General features: G+C 43.7%; 1 protein-coding gene across 11 annotated transcripts in view; it reads left to right on the top strand.

Annotated features, from left to right (window-relative positions):
* PHKA2 (phosphorylase kinase regulatory subunit alpha 2) overlaps positions 1-21,752 on the top strand; it is a 70,044-nt gene that overhangs the window by 34,839 nt on the left and 13,453 nt on the right. For all 11 annotated transcript variants that reach the window (XR_002139492.2, XR_012493325.1, XR_012493326.1 and 8 more), the window contains 11 exons: positions 1,972-2,067; positions 5,346-5,453; positions 6,526-6,604; positions 9,642-9,776; positions 10,667-10,776; positions 11,930-12,074; positions 12,340-12,418; positions 15,297-15,466; positions 16,660-16,836; positions 20,096-20,184; positions 21,219-21,352. Coding sequence is in view for 7 of the 11 variants with exons in the window: in XM_019755392.2 (XP_019610951.1) it covers positions 1,972-2,067; positions 5,346-5,453; positions 6,526-6,604; positions 9,642-9,776; positions 10,667-10,776; positions 11,930-12,074; positions 12,340-12,418; positions 15,297-15,466; positions 16,660-16,836; positions 20,096-20,184; positions 21,219-21,352 (1,322 nt within the window). In the remaining 4 variants the exon portion in view is untranslated. The remainder of the gene's footprint in view (positions 1-1,971; positions 2,068-5,345; positions 5,454-6,525; positions 6,605-9,641; positions 9,777-10,666; positions 10,777-11,929; positions 12,075-12,339; positions 12,419-15,296; positions 15,467-16,659; positions 16,837-20,095; positions 20,185-21,218; positions 21,353-21,752) is intronic.

The raw sequence follows: 21,752 nt of genomic DNA, 5'->3' as shown, positions 1-21,752 counted from the left end.
TTAAAGGGCCATCCCCCATTCAAGGGGAGGCGACCATACAAAGGCATGAGTACTAGGAGGTGGGTTTGTGAGAGACCACCAAACGATCTACCACAGACAGGTTCTGTTGTTGCTCTTGTTCTTTTCACACCAGTGGGTGGTTTTGCTGTCTTTAGCTCCAGTTTAAGGGCACTCTCAGCTAATGTCTTATTTACTGTAACAGCCTCCTAACTGATCTCCCAGCCTCCAGCCTCCCTCCCTGCTGTTTTTCCACACCTTGCCACAGTGAGCTTATCAAAAGGCACATTACATCATGCTAGTGCCTTGTTTAAAGGCTTCCTGATCGCTTTGGGGATGAAATACAAGGTCTTCCCATGCTTTGTAGGGTCCTATAAGATCTGGCCCTTGTTTACACCACTGTAGCCCAATTTCTTATTACTTAACTTCTTTTCTTGAGTTCTGTGATTCAAGCACACTGATACCTGTTTAATCCCTTGAACAGGTCACGCTGTCTCTCCCTCCTCTCAAATGCCCAGGACATGCTTTCCACCCCCAACTTCCCCTCCCTCCTTCATTTGATTCATTGTAAGTGCCTCTTCTTTCAGAAAGCCTTCTCTGACTCTGAAAGTTGGGTCAGGTGCCCCTTTTATATGCCCCACAGCTCTTATAACAGCATGGTACCTGTAACTGTATTTAATCTCCCCCTTATCTGTTAAAGGACCCTGATAGAGGAGAGATCTGTGCCTAGTACATAATGTTTGTTAATGCAACATTCACTTGTTCAAAACAGATTTCTTTAGCATTTGCTACCATGCACATTTTGTTGAGCAGAGCAGACTTGTCTTCCTGAAGTTCATGTGAATGACTAACAAACAAGCTCAACACTTTACCACTTTTTTAACCTGTTCAAATCACATGTTGGAGTAGGGTGAACAATCTAAGATTTATTTTAGTTTTTGAAAGCTGCCTCTGCTCAGGAATGCCAAGGGGCTCAAGAAATGGCAGTGAGCTTGAAATGTAACTGTTCCCCCACTGCTGATTCTTACTCTTAGGCTTTAGTGATGATCTTGGGTCTTAGGTTTCCTGTCTTTCTATCACAGAACTGAAAGATCTCAAAAGGATTGAGTTGGAATTTCAATTGGACAGGCTTGACAATGATCAGAAACAAACAAACAAGCTAAGGAGACATAAAAGACCGCTTAGGACCTTATTTTCTAGGTCTTACAAAATTTACTATCCTCATGCCTGTGCTATCTCTTCCACTTGCTGCCCAATGACATTTTTTAAAATGATGCACGACTACTCGTGGTTTGCTGTCCATAAATTTCAAAAGAAAAGAAAATGAGATCTGAAAGGCATTTGACTAAGCTCTCCAAAGATGAGATGTGCTAAATAGCTAGGTGGCTGATTAAGGGTTTTGGTTTTTTTTTTCTTTCTTCTTTTCCCTTTGAATACATAGGTTTTTATCACTGCCTTTTAAATTTAATGGAAATATTCACATCAACAGCTTTCATTATGTTGAATAGCACATCCTAAGATAGGGGTACATGGATCATAGTACATATAGTTCCTTTTCCTCATCAGATTCGTTCAGCAAATGTTTCTTGAGCAATAAATGTTTGAATAAGGACCTTTTAAGTGGAAAACTACCGATAGGTGGAAATGGGACACGCTGCTTAAGATCTGGCCTCCATTCCAAGAAACTTATAGTCTAGCTGGTGAGAGAAAATTTAAATATGTGAGAAGAGGGAACTATTTAAGTCACGAGTTAAGGACAACACAGAAAAGACCAGTTGTGTTTCACTCCTCCTAATGTTTACTGTCAGCAAGAGTCCCAGTTCCTCTTGCCCTCCTTGAAGGTATTTGTGCATTTCTTGGCCCTGTGTCCTATTTCTAATCTGTTTGCCAAAAGAGCTCTTTTTCTATGTGGCATTGCCGTTACAGCATTAAGGGCCCCTCTTTCATACCATGGGGGAATGGACTATTTTCCAGGTCCAAGAATACCGAGAGGCCCTGGAGGGAATATTAATCAGGGGCAAGAACGGGATCCACCTGGTTCCAGAACTCTATGCCATCCCGCCTCACAAGGTAACCAGGAGCTGCTTATGGGGAATGAAGTGAGATGGTGCTTGGGCTTTTGGCATTTTTCATCCCCTGTCCAGACATAACACTTTTTCTCTAGGAGAAGTGGTTTGTAAAGCCTTCAGTAATATTCCTGTCTGTCACAGGAGTTATGGCTTTGGAGCCATGCTTGACCAGGGGCGCCCAAGGGAGATGTCAATTGAGCACCTTCAGAGGATGGATACCTGTCCCTACCTGAGCCCAAGGCCATGTGAGCCCTGAAAAGCACAAAACACTGTTGGGCACCACGTTATCACACATTTCCACAGAGGAAGAAACCAGATAGAATCTCCCTGGGGGCGGGTGTGTAGAGATGCTGAGACGCTCTTCCTTTGAATCAAGCCATTCCCAAACTAGAGCCTGAGTAACCACTTAGAAGCCATTCTGTATCAAGGAGAGAGAAACTAACCAGTTCCAAGAAGATGCCCAAAGGTAGTTTTGTTCTATCCAGTTTCCTAAGCTGGGTGCTGATGGACCTACATGTCTTGATGGGAAGATTTCCCTGTACATGTCTCATGTTTAGAAGAAAAGAATTCTCGATTCAAGGCTGCTTGTCCTTCAGATGTTGCTGTTGCTTCAAAGCTTCCTTACTGCATTTGCAGGAGGAAGAGACTTCAGAGAGCAGCCTCTTCTCCCCAGTCAGCAGGGCCTGCAGGAGATCGTAACCCAGCAGAAGCTGTCATACGGGCCCTTGGGTTTAGGGGTTCTGTGGTTGAATCAGGCCCACAAGCCCATGGTCAGAGGACTGGTGGGGCCTCTGAAATTGTGTGCCTTCACCCAGAGAGGTTGTGGAACCTGTCAGGGCTCAGACAGCACTGGGCTCCGCCTGGGACAAGACCCCAGATTCAGCCTCCCTGCAACCCCCCACTGCCTCCTCCTGGGTGGTACATTTTCAGGTAATGGAGAGTTCTTCACTATACAGATCAAGCCATGGAGCCTACAGGAACGATTTTCTCTCTGTCAGAGGCCTAGATTTCCTGCAAATGTATTCATTTTTACTATGTGTGATGTGTGTGTGTTGGTGGGGAGGGGCTGACGGTGGGGGCTGGGTAGTTATTTTCCACAACTACATGTTCAGGTTATCCCTTTTCCAGTACTGAGGCATTTAGCAAAACAAAATTAGTAATGGGAGGTCATTTGGAACCTGGAAAGCAGAGCAAGGGAAAATGACTTCAGGTGTATTCTACCTATTTTATGGTAGAGAATGACCATCCACCTGTGTTCTACTAAAAGGCACATTTTCCTGACTGTAGTAAATGCTGGGTGATACTTTTCTTTCTGATGAACAGTGATGACTACACATTATAAAAAGTTACTCTGCAGCTTTCTGTCTTCTAATCTCCACACTGACCCTTTGGGTTTCTACTCGTCATGACAATATCGTCCTTTATCCAGTGGGTTTACACATAAGGTAGGCACCAATTCTGAACACTATTTTATGTTGATCACAGTTTGTGTTACCTGCTTCCAGAGGACACCTGGGAAGCTTCACCCATCACATCAATGACATGTAGAGACCACTGCAGACAGGGCCACCCAGACCCACATGGCACCTTTGTGCAAATTACAAAAGGGGCCTCATCCTTGGAATGGCTGCAGCCCCAGGTCACGGTGGCATCCAGCCTGCATTTCAGCCTCCCTCATCTCCTCAGCCAGACATGCTTGTGCAAGGTGCCACTGTCCACGGGGCCCTCCATTGGACAGCTTGAGACTAATGCAAGTGTGCCCAGCAAATGTGTTATCAAGCAGCTGCTCTGGGCCAGGCAGCAGGCTAGGGCCTGGGGCACCAAGGGGTTACAAGGCCAGCTCTGCCTCTTCGAGCTTGCAGACTCGTGAGGGTCAGAGGAGCTAGTCGGAGGGATGGAGGGCAGGCACCGGAGTGGTGGTGGCAAAGGCCTGTGCATTGGAGAACCTGCAAGCACATCGGGAGGACTGAGGTGGAAAGGGAAAGACAGATGGCGCTGCAGGGAGGCAGCAGCCAGCCTGTGGGTGGCAGGAGGGCAGAGCCAGGCTGTCTTGTGATCCAGACACCTTGTCTGCCTTCTGTTCTTTGCAGTGACTACTTCTCATTCTAGATCTTTGCATTCTAGATCTTTCTGAATACTACTTACATTTCAAATAGCTTTAATCTACAATCTGATTGTAACAGTAATTATGTACATTGCAAAATATCCAGGATTCTATACAAAGAAGTAAATATTTATCTCTAATCTTACTACCTGAAGATAACCACTCTGACATTTTGGAAAATCTCCTTCCACACTATTATCCTATTTGATTATTTGATTATTGGCGATGTTTAATTCCACTTAGCTTACGATCTTAACGTTTTCTTAATGTTTACTAGTACAGCAAATTTTTAAAAATTTACTAAGTATATTAATAACATCACTGATTGATCCACAAGCAGAGAATGACTCCCCTCATGGTGTGATTTTCCCCTTTGGAGAAGGATAAGTGTTTCCTATTTCCTTTGATTGGCTGTTTTCTGGAGGAAAAAAAGTGGTCACTCACATTACCCCCAATCAGCATTGTAATGACTGAAAACCCAAAGGCCAGCATGGAGCTAACAACAGACAAAGCTGCAGACTAACTTTTACGATGTGAAGCCAGCACTCTCCATGAGAAAGAGAACTGTAGTTTATTTTGATGAGTCAAAAGCCCCCAATGGATTCAGCTTTTTGCAGTCCTGATGGAAAATTGTGATTTAATAGCACAATTGTTTTTCCTCAATAAATAGTGCCACCTTCTGGCAATTTTCTTGCTTAAGCACACAGACTTTATGAACCTCAGGGGATAGCAAGATAGAAGAAACCTGACTTAGCATCCAGGGATCCATTGCCATGGTCGTAGATTGATGTGTAAATCATTGTACCCTTAACAGCCAGATGTAAGCATGAGCTGTGAAACTTCACGTTGCCCAGAGCTGTGCTCAAAGAAGGCACACCAGGCTTCCAGGGCCTGTCTCTCGCCTTTGCCATCAGTGTGCTTGTGGGACAGCACTGGCCCGGGATGCGGCCTAGATTTGAGTTCCGCCTCTGCTGCTTTTATGTCCACCCAATCCCAACCCCACCCCCCAAGCCCCCCACGCAAGGGTTTAGCCTCCTAGACCTCCCTGTCCCAGCTGTCTCACAAAATTGGTCTGGAGGAACGAATGAGTAGCATTATGGAAGTCCTCAATGTACGGTGACATTGGCCTTTTTAGCCTCTGATATTCTGACCTTGGGTTCTTCTCTCTTTGCCAGGTAGACGAAGAATATAAGAATCCTCACACGGTGGACAGAGTTCCTCTGGGGAAGCTGCCCCATCTGTGGGGTCAGTCCTTGTACATCCTCAGCTCGCTCTTGGCAGAGGTAGGGGGCTTGGGGACTTCCCAGGTGGGAAACTGGAAGAGCACAGGGCCTCTCTGCCCAGTATGGCTGTGATCGTCTTTGGCGTCTTCATGGCTTTAAAGTCAGCTGCATAGGTTGGCACAGTGCGGGTGGCCCTTAGGAGCTATAGGTGCTCAGGTGAAGCAGTTGTTTCATGGCTGTGATCATCTCCGCAATTTCATGGCCGTGTTCTTGGGGGTAGGGGGTCTTATACTTCTGTCTTTATTAGTAGGGAAAGTGCATACATGTATCTCCTTTGGAAAGCCAGCCCTGCCTCTGACTAGTTCTGTGACCTCGGGCAGTTCTCTTAACTTCTCTGGACCTCAGTTTCCTCATCTTTACAGTGAAGAGGTTGGGTTTGATCATGTCCGCGATACTTTACAGGTCTGATTTCTGCAGCAGTGAGATGGGAAAAGAATAACTCTGCTCCCATCTCCTCCTCTTCAATGAAAAGGCCTTCATTTGGGCCCAGCCTTAGGTCCAGTTGCTCCTCAGAACTCCCAAAAGACCTCGTCCCCTCTCTTGGAGTTCTGATCATTTGTAGAAAATACGAGAAGATGCATATTCAGCGAGCACTCTGCAAGCAGGGAGGGGAGCTTTGTGTTTCAGGACAGTCGGCCCTGGGCCAAGTCCCCCCTCTGCCACTTACCTTTAGCACGTTACCTCGGTATCCCCACTTATAAAATGGTAACAAGGGTAGTGCCCACCTGTTAGGAGGCCTGGATGTGACAATGCACATACAGGGGACTCAGCACATTACTGAGTGCGGAGTAAGGGCTCTGGAAGTATTAGTTACTATCATTCATGTCACTCACACAAGATGGGGGCATATTTGACTAGCCCTGGAGAGCTAGGTGCCGAAAACATAATACATTTATCAGTAGCTATGTAAATTGTATGCTGTGTTTCAGAGAAAATAAGCAATTGACTTAAAACATGAAGGTATGAAATCCTGAATATTTTGAGTCCCCAAATATTTCATTTTCAAACTTAGGTTTAAGGTGAAATTTTAGTTAATTAGTATTTCATAGCCTTAATGCACCTCTTTTCCTAGGGATTCCTTGCCACTGGTGAAATTGATCCCTTAAATAGAAGATTTTCCACTTCCGTCAAACCTGATGTTGTAGTACAAGGTTTGTGAGCGTGTTTACTATTCACGTTTAACTTGGAAAACCTATGTTATTTTTCATGCAAATTGTTCCCTAGTTTTCCTATTTAATTTTTAAAAAGTGTGTATGTGTGTATGCTTTAGCATATATCGATTCTGTGAAATACATTCTATAACTCAGTTGCTCCCAAAGGAAACAGTATTCTTCCCAACCACCAAGTTACTTTCTACAAAGCAATTGTTTTCTTGAATCTAAACCTCGATTGCGGTTGGGGCACAAGTGATTCATTACGCATCGTTTTTCATAACTGCCATTCTTCAGAAAGTAGAACGTGAGCCTGGTGAAAATTCAGAACCCAAGTGAGGGTTCACTCGTTCCTCCCTTTGAGGTCTGACTGCTTTCCAGAGCCGCAGGGCCCATCTGCCTCCACCTGCCTCCCCTCCTCTCCTGCTAGCACCTCTTCCGGAGAGGTGGAGGGCCAGTCCGGCCTGCTGCGGCACTGTCTCTGCCTAGCTGTGCCTCGGGGTTGTCCTGACTGGTGCACCGTCCCAGGGGATCTTGACATCAACTGAGATTGCCATGGTGAAAGCCCTCACAGTAGGGCCCGGCCTGGTGTGCACCGAGCTTGCCATTTCCTCTTCCTATTTGCCATCCGAGGAAGACTCCCGAGAAGCCCACATGCCTCACGGAGCAACTCATATACCAGCTGATATCAGAACACACATTGTGTTGACACCTTATTTCCTCTACATTTCACTGCACACTTCTTAAGGACAAGGCCCGTATCGTTCTTGTAACTTCTACGTTGATTGACACACATGCACTCGATACATTCAAAGCAATTATTGAACAAGTGAAAGGCAGCCTTCTTTGTCACCATGGACTCATTTCCCTGCACCTGCCAGTGAGAGGCCTGCAGGACATCACCTTGTCGATACTGTGTGCCAGTCCCTCCATGGGACACAGCGAAATGTCACAACATTGTGATCAGGCAGAAATGAGGACGGTTCTAATTATCAGCCCCATTTTATACATGAGGCTTCGGGGTTAACTTACTCAAGGATGCACAGTGGACAGCTGGAGGTGCGAACCCTGTTCTGACATCCCGGTGGACTGATCCAGCCAGACTCCCCAGTCTCTGCACTTAACCAGAGCACACGCTGCTAAGTGAGCCCTTAAACCCACAAGGCATCTCTTCCACCTGTGGGCTGGGATGCGTTGATGGGTCCTGAGAAGCATTTTTTTTTTTTTACTATACAGTCACGTGCCACCTAACAACATTTCGGTCAACGATGGACCGCATATATGACAGTGGTCCCATACGATTATAATGGAGCTGAAAAATTCCTCTCGCCTAGTGACGATGTAAGCATGGTGATGTCGTAGTGTAACGTATTACTCACGTGTGTGTGGTGATGCTGGTGGAAAGCTGCTGCCCTGCCAGTCGTATAAAAGCATAGCATGTACGAGTACAGGAGTAGGCTCGACCGTCTACTTTTGTGTAAACACACTCTACAATGTTTACACTATGACAAACTTGCCTAACAACGCATTTCTCAGAACGTACCCCTGCCGGTAAGCACAGCATGACTGTAATAGAACCGAACAGAATCCAAAGTATCAGAGGGTCTGGCCTGGAGGAAGCGGGAGTGCAGTTTCAGAAACTTCTCCACCTACGGCTGTGTCAGATCACAAGGCTCACAGGTCTCTGTGAAACCACTGTTAGAAAAGACAGAGTGTGACTGCTGTGTGGCTCTGATGCATGTGGGTCTCTGCACGGCATTGGAAGCTTCCGAAGAGACAGATGTAAGGGAAGCCACCCACCCAGTCCTGCATGGCTGAGGTTCTCATTTGCTGTGGGCCTGGGACATCAGCTTCCAGTCCTTGTTCAGCTACCGCTGACCAGTTGAGCATGCAAGGCTTCCCCTGAAGGCCAATTGTAAAGCTCAGATGAGATCATGGATGTTAAAACACTTTGGAAAAGCATCATGTGCTATATAAACATAAGGAGGGGACATTCAGGTCTCGATGGCATTTATATGTATTGTACGTTCAGGTGCCGTCAGCCTGCGGTACAATAGTGGGGCTCAGGGGGCTACCTCAGCAGTAACCTTCTTCCTCTAGCCTAAGCACAGCCCCAAGCCCCTCCAGTTTCCAGCAGGTTCTGCTGCAGGCGGACACAGCACCATCCTCTCTCTATGGCTGGAACTCCCCTTCTCCAGTCCCGGCCCCCTTTTTCCCCCCAGCCCCGGACTCCTCTTAGCCAAAGCACTGTTCCTTCTCTTAAAAGCCAGCAGTACAGGTACAGCAGTGTGGGGGTCTGAGGGTCCTCCTCAGGCGCCATCTTCCAGGCTCTCTGAGCTCCCTGCCTGCTAGAGAACCAGATACCCAGCCTCACCTACTGGAGATGGGCCCCAGGCCAGCCCATTGAGGGTACAGGGCCTGGCTTTGGGGTGGCTCTTCCCCACTAGTGGGGCCCTGTGCTGGCTAATGGGTGGGCCAGGCTGCCCCACTACCACCAGCAACCCACTAACAGTCCCAATTTCCCTTCTCTCTGGAGGCAAATGCTCCTTCTGTGTCAGAGCTCCCCTGCTGGCACATACCACCATATTGCTCCTCTTTTCTGTCCTTTGGGAGCAGGGGCACAGGCTTCTCCTGGTTCCCCCACGCCGAGCTGTTCCCATTCCTGATCCCATGTGCAAATAGCACAAGATAGGTTTAGAATAAATGCAGACCCAGAGCGAGGCAAGACATCATTTGAGATGGGGTAACTTGGCTTGGGATCCTTTGAGGACCATTTTCTGTAAGTCTCGTATCAGACTGTCTTGTACATTGTAGGTACTTGATAAATATACATCGTGGGTGTTGAGGGGAGGCAAGGCCAGAGAGAACCAGGAAGAGTAGCAATACAAGTGCTGTCCTTTTCAAAGCCACCCAGTGCGTGGAGAGCATGCTAAAGTGTGTATCATAGGCCAATGAAGAGATCACACAATGATGCACGTCCATGTGAAGAGACAAAGACCACCATTTAATGCAGATTCTACGTTCTTCTTATTTGCAGTTACTGTGCTAGCAGAAAACAAGCCCATTAAGCAATTGCTGAGGAAGCACGGGATAGACGTCCAGAGCATTGCTGACATTCACCCAATCCGAGTCCAGCCAGGCCGGATTCTCAGTCACATATATGCCAAACTTGGTAGGTTTGGGGAAATAGTAGGGTGTTTCTGACGAGAGGGCATCTCAGTTCTAGGTTTGGGGTCTGGGGGAAACTGATACGTGTAAATTCTAAAGATTGGGCAAAACACTAAAACAGGTGGTTTGACTACTTCCATGTGAAGAGGAAAGCACATTCTTCTCATGCCAGGTCAGTAAATGTCGCCTACCACAGGCTGGCCGCACGATTTGCCCAATCTGTTGTAGAATAAGCAGCACCTTTGAAAATTCACAATTGAAACAGTCATTTGTGCCTTGATAATGTTTGTAATTTTTATCTGTAGTCTCAGAAAATGCTCATTTACCCATTACAATGGGAGAGGGTTCTCTCTACTTTTTCTAAAATCTGACTTTGTTTAGTATGATGGCTCAATACAAAATAAATTAAAAGTGAACATTAAAAGTCATTTTAATAATTTTATTCCATATACTGTGTTTCCCTGAAAATAGGACCTAGCCAGCTCTAATGCGTCTTTTGGAGCAAAAATTAATATGAGACCCAGTATTATATTATTATATTTTATTATATTATATTGTATTATACCAGGTCTTATATTATATTGTATAAGACCGGGTATTATATTAATGTTTGCTCCAAAAGATGCATTAGAGGTGATGGTCGGCTAGGTCTTATTTTCGCGGAAACATGGTAAATGTTGAATCGGGTGCTGTTCAAATACATGCATTAAATGATTTGCGTGATTTGCTTTTAATTCATCCCTGTCCCATTTAAAGAAGGACGATAGTATTTAAAAACAAAAACCCACAGTGAGTTGTTTAACATAAAAATAAGTTCAGTCTTACCCAAAGTCACTTGGATTAGATATTCCTGTATTTGCTTTAACTCCAATTTCTCTTTAATTTTTCAAATAGGACGGAACAAGAATATGAAATTGAGTGGGAGACCATATCGGCACATTGGCGTCCTTGGAACATCTAAACTATATGTGATTAGGAACCAAATCTTTACTTTCACACCCCAGGTGAGAGCGGCAGGCCAGTAGCAAACCAACAAGCATCCTTTCATTAAGGTGTCTTTTCTGTCTGGTGAGCCCCTTTGAATGTGGCAGAATATGCATGCATATGTTCAAATAGAGACATATACGATGACACCTGGTACCTAGTACAATTCTTTACTCAGAATAGGTGCTCAATAAATGTGGCTTAAATTGAATTGAGTGTGCCATGACTTCCAGTTATGAATAGTAGTGAAGTTCACACCGCTTTACAAATTTGCTAGTAACATATCACTTGACTCACAGCCCTTGTGCCCCTAATTGCAATTGTCCCTCACCCTTGCATAGGTTGTCATCAGACCCTTTGTATAACACACAGCCAGTCTGATTTTCAGGCCCCAATCCCCTTGACGGGGTCCTCATTATACTGATTATGGAACTTTTCTTCAGGGTTTTTGTTTCCGAAGAAAACTAGTCCTATGGAACCCAAACCAAATGTTTTCTTATCCATTTGGGCAGCTAGAAAGACCAATTGTGGCATCACTTTATCAACGTGGGACACAGCCCCCCCACCCCCACTACCTGGGTACACAGTCATGGGTTAGTAGCCCCAAGTTGCTCTTTTTCACCCTAACCCACACTGCTCGCTTAAATCTTGTGAGTTATTACTTTTCATAACAAATTTCAAACCAGAGCATGGACTGAACATGGACTAGTCCAGAGACCAGGAGAACAGTTTGATTTTCATCGACATTAGGCCACAGTGCCTTTAGTTCATATTAACCAGGCCATCAATCAGGTAAACACGGTCTCCCCATCTCACCTGCTCTCAGTGCCCTCACTTGGAAAGCTTCTCTGAGCCCAGCGGCCCTGGAGGAGGACGAATTAAGGAGTTATTGATTTCCTTTAGGAGACAGCGGTGTTGGGCCAGGTGCTTAAATCCCCAACTGAGGAGCTAGCTGTAAATAGATCTAGCTGTGTACCTTTCCACGGCTCCTGGGCAGGCGACAAGTCGATTTGTCTGATTGCAAGGATTGCCGCATAATGGGCGGATTACAGCCAGGATTGAGCCTCTTCTGTGGAAACATAATACAAGGATTAGTGCTGCCATGAATGACAGCTGGGGTTGTGTCGAAGGAAATGAAGGACAGCCTTTTACCTGGCCTGTTCTGATTTGCAGTTCACCGACCAGCATCACTTCTACCTGGCCCTGGACAACGAGATGATTGTGGAAATGCTGAGGATCGAGCTGGCCTACCTGTGCACCTGCTGGCGGATGACGGGCAGACCCACGCTCACCTTCCCCATCACCCACACCATGCTCAGTAACTCCATATATCTGTCTGCCTGATTCATGGCCTACTGTTGATTTGGCCCTTTTTCAAAATGTTTTAAATGGATCCCCTGGACAGAGCTAAGTACTGAAGGGAGTTCTCAATAGTTCAGTTTCTTAGCTCGGGAATCTTCTATCAATATGTATTTTCATTAGAATGTGTTGATAAAAACATTTCAATGCATGCCCCTCCCCCCCAAAAAAAAAGTACTCCTGGATTAAGTAAACTAATTCATCTTTTTTTTTTCCCCCCTTAGCAAATGATGGCTCAGATATTCATCCTGCAGTTCTTTCTACAATTAGAAAACTAGAGGATGGATATTTTGGAGGAGCTAGGTAATTTATGACTTTTTAAAAATAAAAGCAACAATGACATTTCTTAAAGTCTTTTGCTGCCCTTCTCCCATGTTTCATATCAATTGCTGAACACAGAAGCATGGCGCTGTAGAGTAAAAAGGAAGTTAAAATGGTACTAATCCAGTCACCCATGTGAAACTGGAGTCGTCTCTAAAGTAGCATTCAGTGGGTATTAGTGAAGCTTTTACAGACGCCAAGAGGCCTGGGGCATAGAGAGGTGAACATATCAATTTGTCTGAAGTGGCGTTTATGGAATGTTGTGTCTGTTTCTAGTAAAAGGCATAAGAAAACACCCAGTGCCTAGAATACAGCAGGTGCTCCATAAATGCTCCTTGAATTCCCATGAGTGTGCTATCACCTTAAGAATAATTCATAGAACGTTTCTCAGAGCAGAGCACGTGAGTGGGCCGGCCTAGACCACTGTCCCCTCATTCTCAGTGGAATGATACCCATTCCAGGGTGCAGACCCAGGTGTTAAGTATGGTTAGCACCTGGAGTGATAGGGGGCTCACCACCCAGGAAAACCCTTCCGTTTTGGTACCCTCTGACTGTCACAAGGCAGAGGTTTCCTCTGTAGCAGCTGTGCCCTGATCTCTCTGAATTCCCTGGAATATGCCAAAAGGGCCCCAGGAGAAGTTCGCTGTGCAGCCAGCCGCTAGTGAGGTGTAGCCTTTCCCGGGTTCAGGGAGGCTTCCATTTGGTCCCTGGTGGAATGCCAGTTGCTAAAAGTGTTTGGGCCTTGAAGTCAGCACTTCTTCTCACGTCCTCCTATACTAGGGACCCTGCTGCCACAGTAATTTTTTTTTTCATTGTGGTAAATTACACATAAAATTTACCATCTTAACTATTCTTAAGTATACAGTTCAGAAGTGTTACTTACATTCACATTGTTTTGCAGCTGATCTCCAGATCTCTTTCATCTTGCAAAACTGAAACTCTATACCCATTAAACAACTCTGTTTCCCCCTGGCCTCAGCCCCTGGCAACCACCATTACCATTCTACTTTCTGTCTCTAGGCGTCTCATCTAAGAGGATTCATCCAGTATTTGCCTTTATGTGACTGGCTTATTTCAGGTAGCCCTGATGTCCTCACGGTAGAGTCACTGTATTTCTAAGTGCTGCTCACAGAGCTTGCTGTGGGATTTGTTGTAGACTGGAAGTGACCATCCCTTCAAGCTTCTCCTCACCTCTCTCAGGAGTGGCAGCAAGACCATCCCCAGCATTTTGCCATCTACATTTGCAGCACTAGTGCCATAACTGCGTTTGGCACCCACTTTCATACATTTCGCCTCCAGTTTGGATAAGTTACCACCTGGCGTATGGCACCATAACCGAGGGAAAATACCATATGCCCATAATTAACCGTCAAAATAAACTCTTTAACTGAAATCTAATCATTGTCAAGAGGACACTGCAGTTCATTGAGCACTTGCAGTGTGTACTTTGTTGCTTTGTTGCTTAGTCTTCACTTTGCCACGTGGGCTGTAAACCCATGTCACAAACAAGGAGCCGTAGCCTCAGAGAGCAGGTCACAAGATGAATGGGTGCAGAAGCTCTGTGTGAATCCAGAAACCAGGCTCTAACAGCCATGCGGAACTGGCTGAGGGCCTACAGGAATCAAGAGGGCCTCCGTTCATAGAGTACGACAACCATTCAGAGAACCAGGGAACGAAACAGGAATGCCTAAGCTCCATTCGCTACCTTTCCTACTAAGTTCTTGATAGTTAACGATTGAATCTGATATTGCCTTTTGCTTTAGATCAGAAGGTCTTTAAAAAACTGAACTCACCCTAGATGCCAGTCTCTACCCCCGTGGACCGACCTCGGGTAGCTTGCTATCAGAAACCTTTTTAAATTACTGCCTTTCTGCCTTTGACCTGACTCTTTTGAACTTCATCAAAGGGAAACTTTTCATTGTCTTTTTTCCATGCTGCACCTCACCTGCTCCTGTTCCCCAACCTCAGGGCAAAACCATCACTCGAACTGGCCGCAAGAGCTCTAGGTGGGGAAAGTTATTACTTTACGAAGAAAAGGCTTTTCTTTCCCTCAGGCCATTTGCCCTTTGAAACTCAAGCACCTATGAATTCATTTGCAATCCACGCTTCAGTTTGCTCCTTAAACGTTTCTCTCAGCCATTTCTGCCTCCAGAACTAACATTTTAAGAAGCACACAGAGCAGGCTTTCTTTTTGTAGGATGGACATTCCACATGCTCCCCGAACCTGGGGATGGACCTACAGAACTCAGAGGCTGCTGCCTTTGTAGTGGACCCCACACTGCCAAACCCAGCTCCCAGTTTTCAGTGGAACTTTGCCCAGCCTGATAATATACTAAGGCCACTCTAGACGTCTGCTACAGTCAGGGGATGGCCCACTAATCACATTCCTTCTAGAGAGAGCTTGGGCTCTGAGACATGCCAACCTGCACCTATGTGACCGTGGTAGGGACTCATAAACAATGGTACAAGTGCACCCAGAGAATTGTTGCTTATGGTTTTGTTCTGGTCCAGTCGTTTTAGAGAAAAAAAAAACAAACCTAACACTTGGTTCTGGTTTAAAGTGGTTCACTCAATATGTTTTGTAAAACTTTGGTTGGTTCAGTAAAATAGATTTCTATTTGTGTTGGGTTTGGAGGAAGTAAGAAATCAGCGTGATTCATTTTGGCTTTTAATATTCTGTGTGCTTCCACTTCATACTTGCTATTGAATTTTCATTTTATATTTCTTGGCTGACTACTGCTGTGACGTATTTATTGATACTGGCAGAAGCGCCACCTGGTTGTTGAAAAGTCTCTCCATGATTCACAGTGGAAGTTTGTCCACATACACCTATGTCTCTAACATAGTGTCTCCTTGGCAGAGTAAAATTAGGGAGCCTTTCGGAATTTCTCACCACGTCTTTCTACACGTATCTGACCTTCCTGGATCCAGACTGTGATGAGAAGTTGTTTGATGATGCTAGCGAAGGAAGCTTCAGTCCTGACAGCAATTCAGATTTGGGAGGATATTTGGAAGACTCCATAAATCAAGGTATAGCTGGGAATGCCTTTGCAGGCAGTTCATTGAATTTATTGAAACTTTGGCATTGTTATAAAATTGCCCTAATGAGCAGCCGGTTAGCTCAGTTGGTTAGAGCGCAGTGCTCGTAACACCAGGATTGCCTGTTCAATCCCCGCATGGGCCACTGTGAGCTGCCCCCTCCACAATTAGATTGAAACAATTACTTGACTTGGAGCTGATGGGTCCTAGAAAAACACACTTAAATAAATAAAAGTTAAAAAAAAATTGCCCTAAGACTTAAGCACAGAAAATGACTGGTAATTAACATAACAAAAAAGAGGTTTTGGTAACTTGCACACCTTAAAGTGAATAAAATGCCAATTTAAAAGCCTAAGCTAAAAAAATAAAAATAATAAAAGCCTAAGCTGCAAAAGTGGGGCTTTTTTAAACCTAGAGGGTCAAAGAGTTTCAGTAATGAGGACTTTTCACAAAATATATTCTAAGGACAGAAACACACTGCTTGAATTTTCAAAGGAATGGTCGAATGATCTGGATATGAATGCTGAAATCCTATATATATATAACATTTCTCAAACTGATAAGGTTTTGGGTTGAAGTGACCTGTTTTTTACTTTTAGATAATACTTGGGATTGGGGCTAGAGGTTCCATAATGTTTAGTTCATTCATGACAAATTAAAACAAAAAGATCAGATGTTGGCTGCTGGCCCCAGGTTATCTTACATACTCAGTTTATCTGGCGATGATGTGATACCCTGTTTCCCCGAAAATAAGACCTAGCCGGACAATCAGCTCTAATGCATCTTTTGGAGCAAAAATTAATATAAGACCTGGTCTTATTTTAGTATAATTAAGACTGGGTTTAACATAACATAACGTAATGTAACATAACATAACGTAACATAACACCGGGTCTTATATTAATTTTTGCTCCAAAAGATGCATTAGAGCTGACTGTCCAGCTAGGTCTTGTTTTCGGGGAAATACAGAATAAACATTATCTTGACCTGTATTTCCTCTTCCTAGGATGAAGTTTTTCCAAACAGTAACTTTATAAATACATACAGTGCAAATATCTGTATCAAAATGTTATCTTCCACTAAATTTACTCAGTGCTGCTTACTACACACAATCACTGTTGTGCCTTTAGAATGTTTCTACAGCTTGTTTTCATTGGCTTTTTTGCTTGCTTGTCCAATTACAGAAAGCCAGGACGAACTTGACCAGTATATCAACCACCTCCTGCAAAGCACATCGTTGAAGTGCTATCTGCCCCCTCTTTGTAAGAAGACTTCAGAAGACAGCCATGTTTTCAGTGCCATCCACTCTACTCGGGATATACTTTCCTTGATGGCAAAAGCAAAGGGTTTGGAAATTCCATGTACGTTATTAACTCTTTTCTGCCTGTTAAAATAACTTCTTTTATCAATGTAATGCATGAGCATAATTTAAAAGTCAAAGAATCCTAAAAGACAACAAAGTGCAGATGTTTCCTGCCTCACTCCTCCCCTTCCCACTGCTCCTGGGTCCTTCTACTTAGAGATAACCACTTTCCATTTATTTGTTTCTTCTGGCATTTACATAGCTCCATATTTCTAAAACAATGTGTGTGTATAATGCTATCTTTTGACGCATTGACTTTATTCAGTATCTGCTGACTTTCTCATATGGGGTGAGGATTTAGCTGTCTTAAATCACCACTCCTCTGCTTCTCTTTCCCTAACCTGCCGATGCAATTGTGTTAAAGTTTAGTTAAATCAGTACTCACTCTTTATATTATTGTATGTATGCAACTATTATCCCAACTGAGCATTATAGTATACTGTGATTATATTATCATTTTTACTTTTTGTTTTTTATAAAGCTAACAGTTGCCCTATCTTTTAATTTGCCTTGTTTCCCTTTTACACCTTCCAATGGCCTTGCAATACAAACTTCTACAAGGTCAATCATGTCCAGGAATCTCTCGGTTCCACCAGTTTTTCTTTTTGGATTTTTTTTTATTAAAAATTATTGGGGTGACAATGATTAGTAAAATTACATAGGTTTTACGTGTACAATTCTATTATACATGCTCTATATATTATCCCGTGGTGTGTTCACTACCGAGAGTCAGTTCTCCTTCTGCTACTTTTCTTAGCATCCACAAGTCTCTCTCTGTCTGGCTGATTGAGCTCTAGCCCTGTTGCATATCTGGCATCGTGGGACCTCTCTTTACCATAACCCTTGGAATCTCCTTTGCTTATCTCTTTAGTTGGATTCCCTGTTTCCTGAATCTGGCATGTTCCCCTTTCTCAACTTATTCCTTTGGTGGAATACATTCTAGAATAGTTTCAGTGAGTTAAAAAAAAAAAAAAGGTATAATGGAAGAGGGCATGGTGATGACAGCCCTCAACTTGCTTGTTTCTGAAGTTCACTGCCCCCTATGGCCTACTTGCCTTCCATGTCCAGGGTATAGATTTTATCCTAGGATCTTCATTCACCATCATCCTGGAGAGTTCCTTGAGATTTCCTTGTCTCCTGTGTTGACTCTCCTGCTTTCTGTGTCTCAACTTTTCCTTTCTCAGCTTCCTCTCTTCTTTTGGTGGGAGATACCAGTAGTTGCCTGAGGAACAGTACATGGTGGGTAAAATTGTTGAAACCTTGCAAGTCTGAAAATATCTACAAATATTCTATATCCATTTAAGAGTTTAGCTGGATATAGAATTATAGATTGAAAGTGAATTTTTCTTCAGAATTTTGAAAGCATTGCTTCATTGTCTTCTTACTATCAGTGTTGCTGTTGAGAAATCTAAACCCATTCTGATTTTTGACCCTTCAAATATAAACTGTTTTTCTCTTTTGAAGTTTTTAGGATAGTCTCTGCTCCCAGGTTCTGAAATTTTAGTGATGTGCCTTGATCTGAGTTTATTTTCCTCCACGGTGTTGGGTACTCGGTGGGACTTTTCAATTTCGAAGTTTGTTTCTCAGTGCTGTAAAGTTTTTCTGAAAAATTTTGTGACTCATTTCCTTCCCTACATTTTCTCTGTTCTCTCTTTCTGGTACACTATGATTCCAATGTTGACCTCCTGGAGAAGTCTTTATCATTTCTCGTCTCTGTCTTCCATTTCTTTGTCTTTTGCTCTGTTCTGAGGGCAATTGCGTCAACTTTTTGTTACACCCCCTTAGTTTTTTCACTGTTGCTATCATGTTTTCAATCTTTGTTCTCTGAATTGTATTCATTCTGTCTCATGCATCCAACATAATTTCTTATTACTCTAAGAATATTAATGGCAGGGTTTTTTTTGGTTTTGTTTTCACATTTTCTTCTACCTAAATGGTTTCCATTTTCCCCAAGTTGATTTTTCTTGTTTGTTTTGGTTTGTATCTTCCACATTAGAGTCTTTCCTGTAATGCAGGTTGTCCTTTGGTTATCTGCTCATACATAAGAATCTCCAAGTGTATAGGTGAGGCCTGTTGGGTTTATGGGTGTAGGCTGGGCAGATTTCCCACAGATACTCTACAGTCTCCTTTTAGACAGGTAAGGGGCTAGTTGCCTGGATCTATACAGTCACTTATTCCACCTACGGAATATACTCAGGCCTTCAGACATGCCGGCCAGCCCCCACTCCAAAGACACCTCCCCACTTTTAACCCTCTTCAGAGAGACCTTCTAGTCTCTTGTCAGGGAGAACAAGGCAGTTGCCAAGATGTGTGGAATTGAGAAAGACATCTAGGGAGCTCACTGCTTCTCACACAGCTGCTCCCCAGTCTTCCTTATTTTAACAACCCCACTAGACCCCCCAGTTCCAGAGGTACATAATATACTAAGCTCTTGAGACTTCTAAGGATTCTCTGATGTAAATCCAACTGGTTCTTGGTTTTCCCCACTGCAGACTTGGGGTTTGGTTGCCTTGTTCAGCTAAATCAGTTATCTTTTGACTATCAGCTTTCCCACTTCCAAAATATTATTACTATTGTCTTCTTTCCTGCTTTTCCCTATTCTTGAGGATTTGTATTTTTTTTTTTCAGTGTTTTTTTTCCTGTAGTGTTAGTGGAGGTCTGAGCAGAAGTAAAATTAAAATATATGTTTAATTCACTAGTGTAACCTAGAGGTCTATAAATACCTTTTAAATATGCCTCATCTTTACCTTGAAAACTTCCTATTTTCCCAAGATGACATGATATAGCCTGGAAGACACAGATGGCTGGATGAGCAAATATTAATAATGATAACATCCAAAGATGGTTAAAAAACAGACGCCCTAATACCTGGCAGTGGCAAAGTAAAATGCATACTGGACAGGAAGTCCAAACACCTTGATTATGAGAAGGCCAGTGACCATGGACAAATGGTCTACCAGCTCAATTGTTTCTAAGGCTTCTTCCAGTCCTAAGATGCTTTGTAATTTTCCCTGAATCCCAGGAGGAAAAAATTGAAATTCTGCTCCTTAAAGCAAGATCCACGTCCTGCTCATTTCTTGTTTCCACATTTAGCACATGATATAGTTACATGATAAATTCTTGTTGAAATTAATTAAACTAAATAGTCATTCCTTTAGTTGGTTTGTATTGAACAAGGAGTAGCCACTGTACCTCTTAAAAGAAGTATTTTATCCTTCCTCCTCCTCAAGAGTTCTCTCTATTCTTTTGTTTTCCAGTTGTTCCCATGACTTTGCCAACTAACGTTCTAAGTGCCCACCGTAAATCATTAAATCTTGTTGATTCTACTGAGCCACTCCTAAAAAAGGTAAAGCATTTAGAATCACTTTTTTTTAAGTGTGATGTTTTTTGATGCTGGTGTAATCTCAAGAACTCTCTCAAGTGGTTAAACTGAAAAAAAAAAAAAAGGCATATTACTTGATATTCAGGACTTTTAGGATTAGGAGTTCTGGGTTTCAATGTGAACCCACTCACTCAGTTGTCTGGAATCTACTTTGTGTCAGTTTGTACACTGAATTTGATGCAAACCTTTATGTTTTACATGTAGGAAAAGGCTACTGACTTTCTGCCAACTCATCAGAATCTGTGTCACACTAGAGGAAATAAGCTAGCTCACTGCATGGCCCTGTCCTGTCTGTGCCAGCCAGCCAAGACCAGGCTACTTGCAGAGTAGCGTACAAAACTGGAAAAAAATTCCTCAGGAGAAGAATTTGGGGGTATTCCCCACTGGTTCCCGTAATTTATTATTTTTATCCAGCAATCCCCCTTGATTTTATCTCACATGAATAGAGAGATTCAGCATCAATTGGAGAATATTTTAACCTAACCTCGATTTGAGGTTGTTTAAACCTCACACACTTTTTGTGTTTTGCTTTGTTTTCAAAAAAATATTTTATTGAAGTATGACATATATAGGGAAAGCTATACGAAGTATAAGAATTGAGCTCGATGGCTTATCACTGAGCCAGAAGACACAGGTAACGACCAGCCACCCTTTGTGCCCCTCCCAGTAGCTTCCTCCCCCTTCACTCTGAAGGTAACTCCTAGCATAAGTTCTAACACCAGGGGTGAGTTTTGCCTGTTTTTGAACTTTGCATGAATAAAACTTATATATATTTTAACTTATTCAGTCCAGTCTTTTGCAAACATTGACTAATACAGTGATTCACTGATCAAAAATAGTAAAGCATGTAAATAAAGAAATATACAAAAGATCCATTGAAAACTTGGAGCACAGCACAGAGAGAGTTCCAAGACCAAGTTGGTGTGTCACTTTCCAATCTTCTGACAGTTTGAATGTTCATCCTCTTGTCCCCTGGTTTTTGGCTTTTGTGTGGCCAGACCCCCGAAGATGACTTCCAGTGGCCCAGAGACGACCAGGGTGATGTGGACTGTGAGAAGCTGGTTGAGCAGCTGAAAGATTGTTCGAACCTACAGGACCAAGCAGACATTCTGTACATTCTGTATGTAGTAAAGTAAGTTTCTGGTCTTCACTAGGCCAAGCTTTCCCCATCCTCCTGGACTCTGTGCCCTAGTCTTCTTGGGCTTCCAGTAAGGCAGGTTATGGTGATATTTCCCCACATTACCCAGGATCACCATGAACAGACTTCCATCCCCTTCTCTGCCCACTCATGCTGGCCTTCCTGGACGAGAAGGCTGGGTGAGGCCAGGCTCTCACCATTTCCTGATGTTAGGCTTCTGTTTCAAATAGACAGAAGGGATGTTTTGGTAAGACACAACCCTCTCCTGAGACTCGGAGGCCCTGGGCGGGCCCAAGCACTTGGCAGAGTGCACCATGATTCATTGCTCTCCCTGCCAAGTGAGCTCTGCTGCAAGAGAATCCGGCCTGCAAACGTTCCGGGCCTTACTTCTGGG

The sequence above is a fragment of the Rhinolophus sinicus genome, chromosome X (genome assembly GCF_036562045.2).
Source record: "Rhinolophus sinicus isolate RSC01 chromosome X, ASM3656204v1, whole genome shotgun sequence".
Lineage (NCBI taxonomy): Eukaryota > Metazoa > Chordata > Mammalia > Chiroptera > Rhinolophidae > Rhinolophus > Rhinolophus sinicus.
The sequence above is the reverse complement of the archived record's forward strand: the minus strand, read 5'-3'. Positions and strand labels throughout refer to the sequence as shown.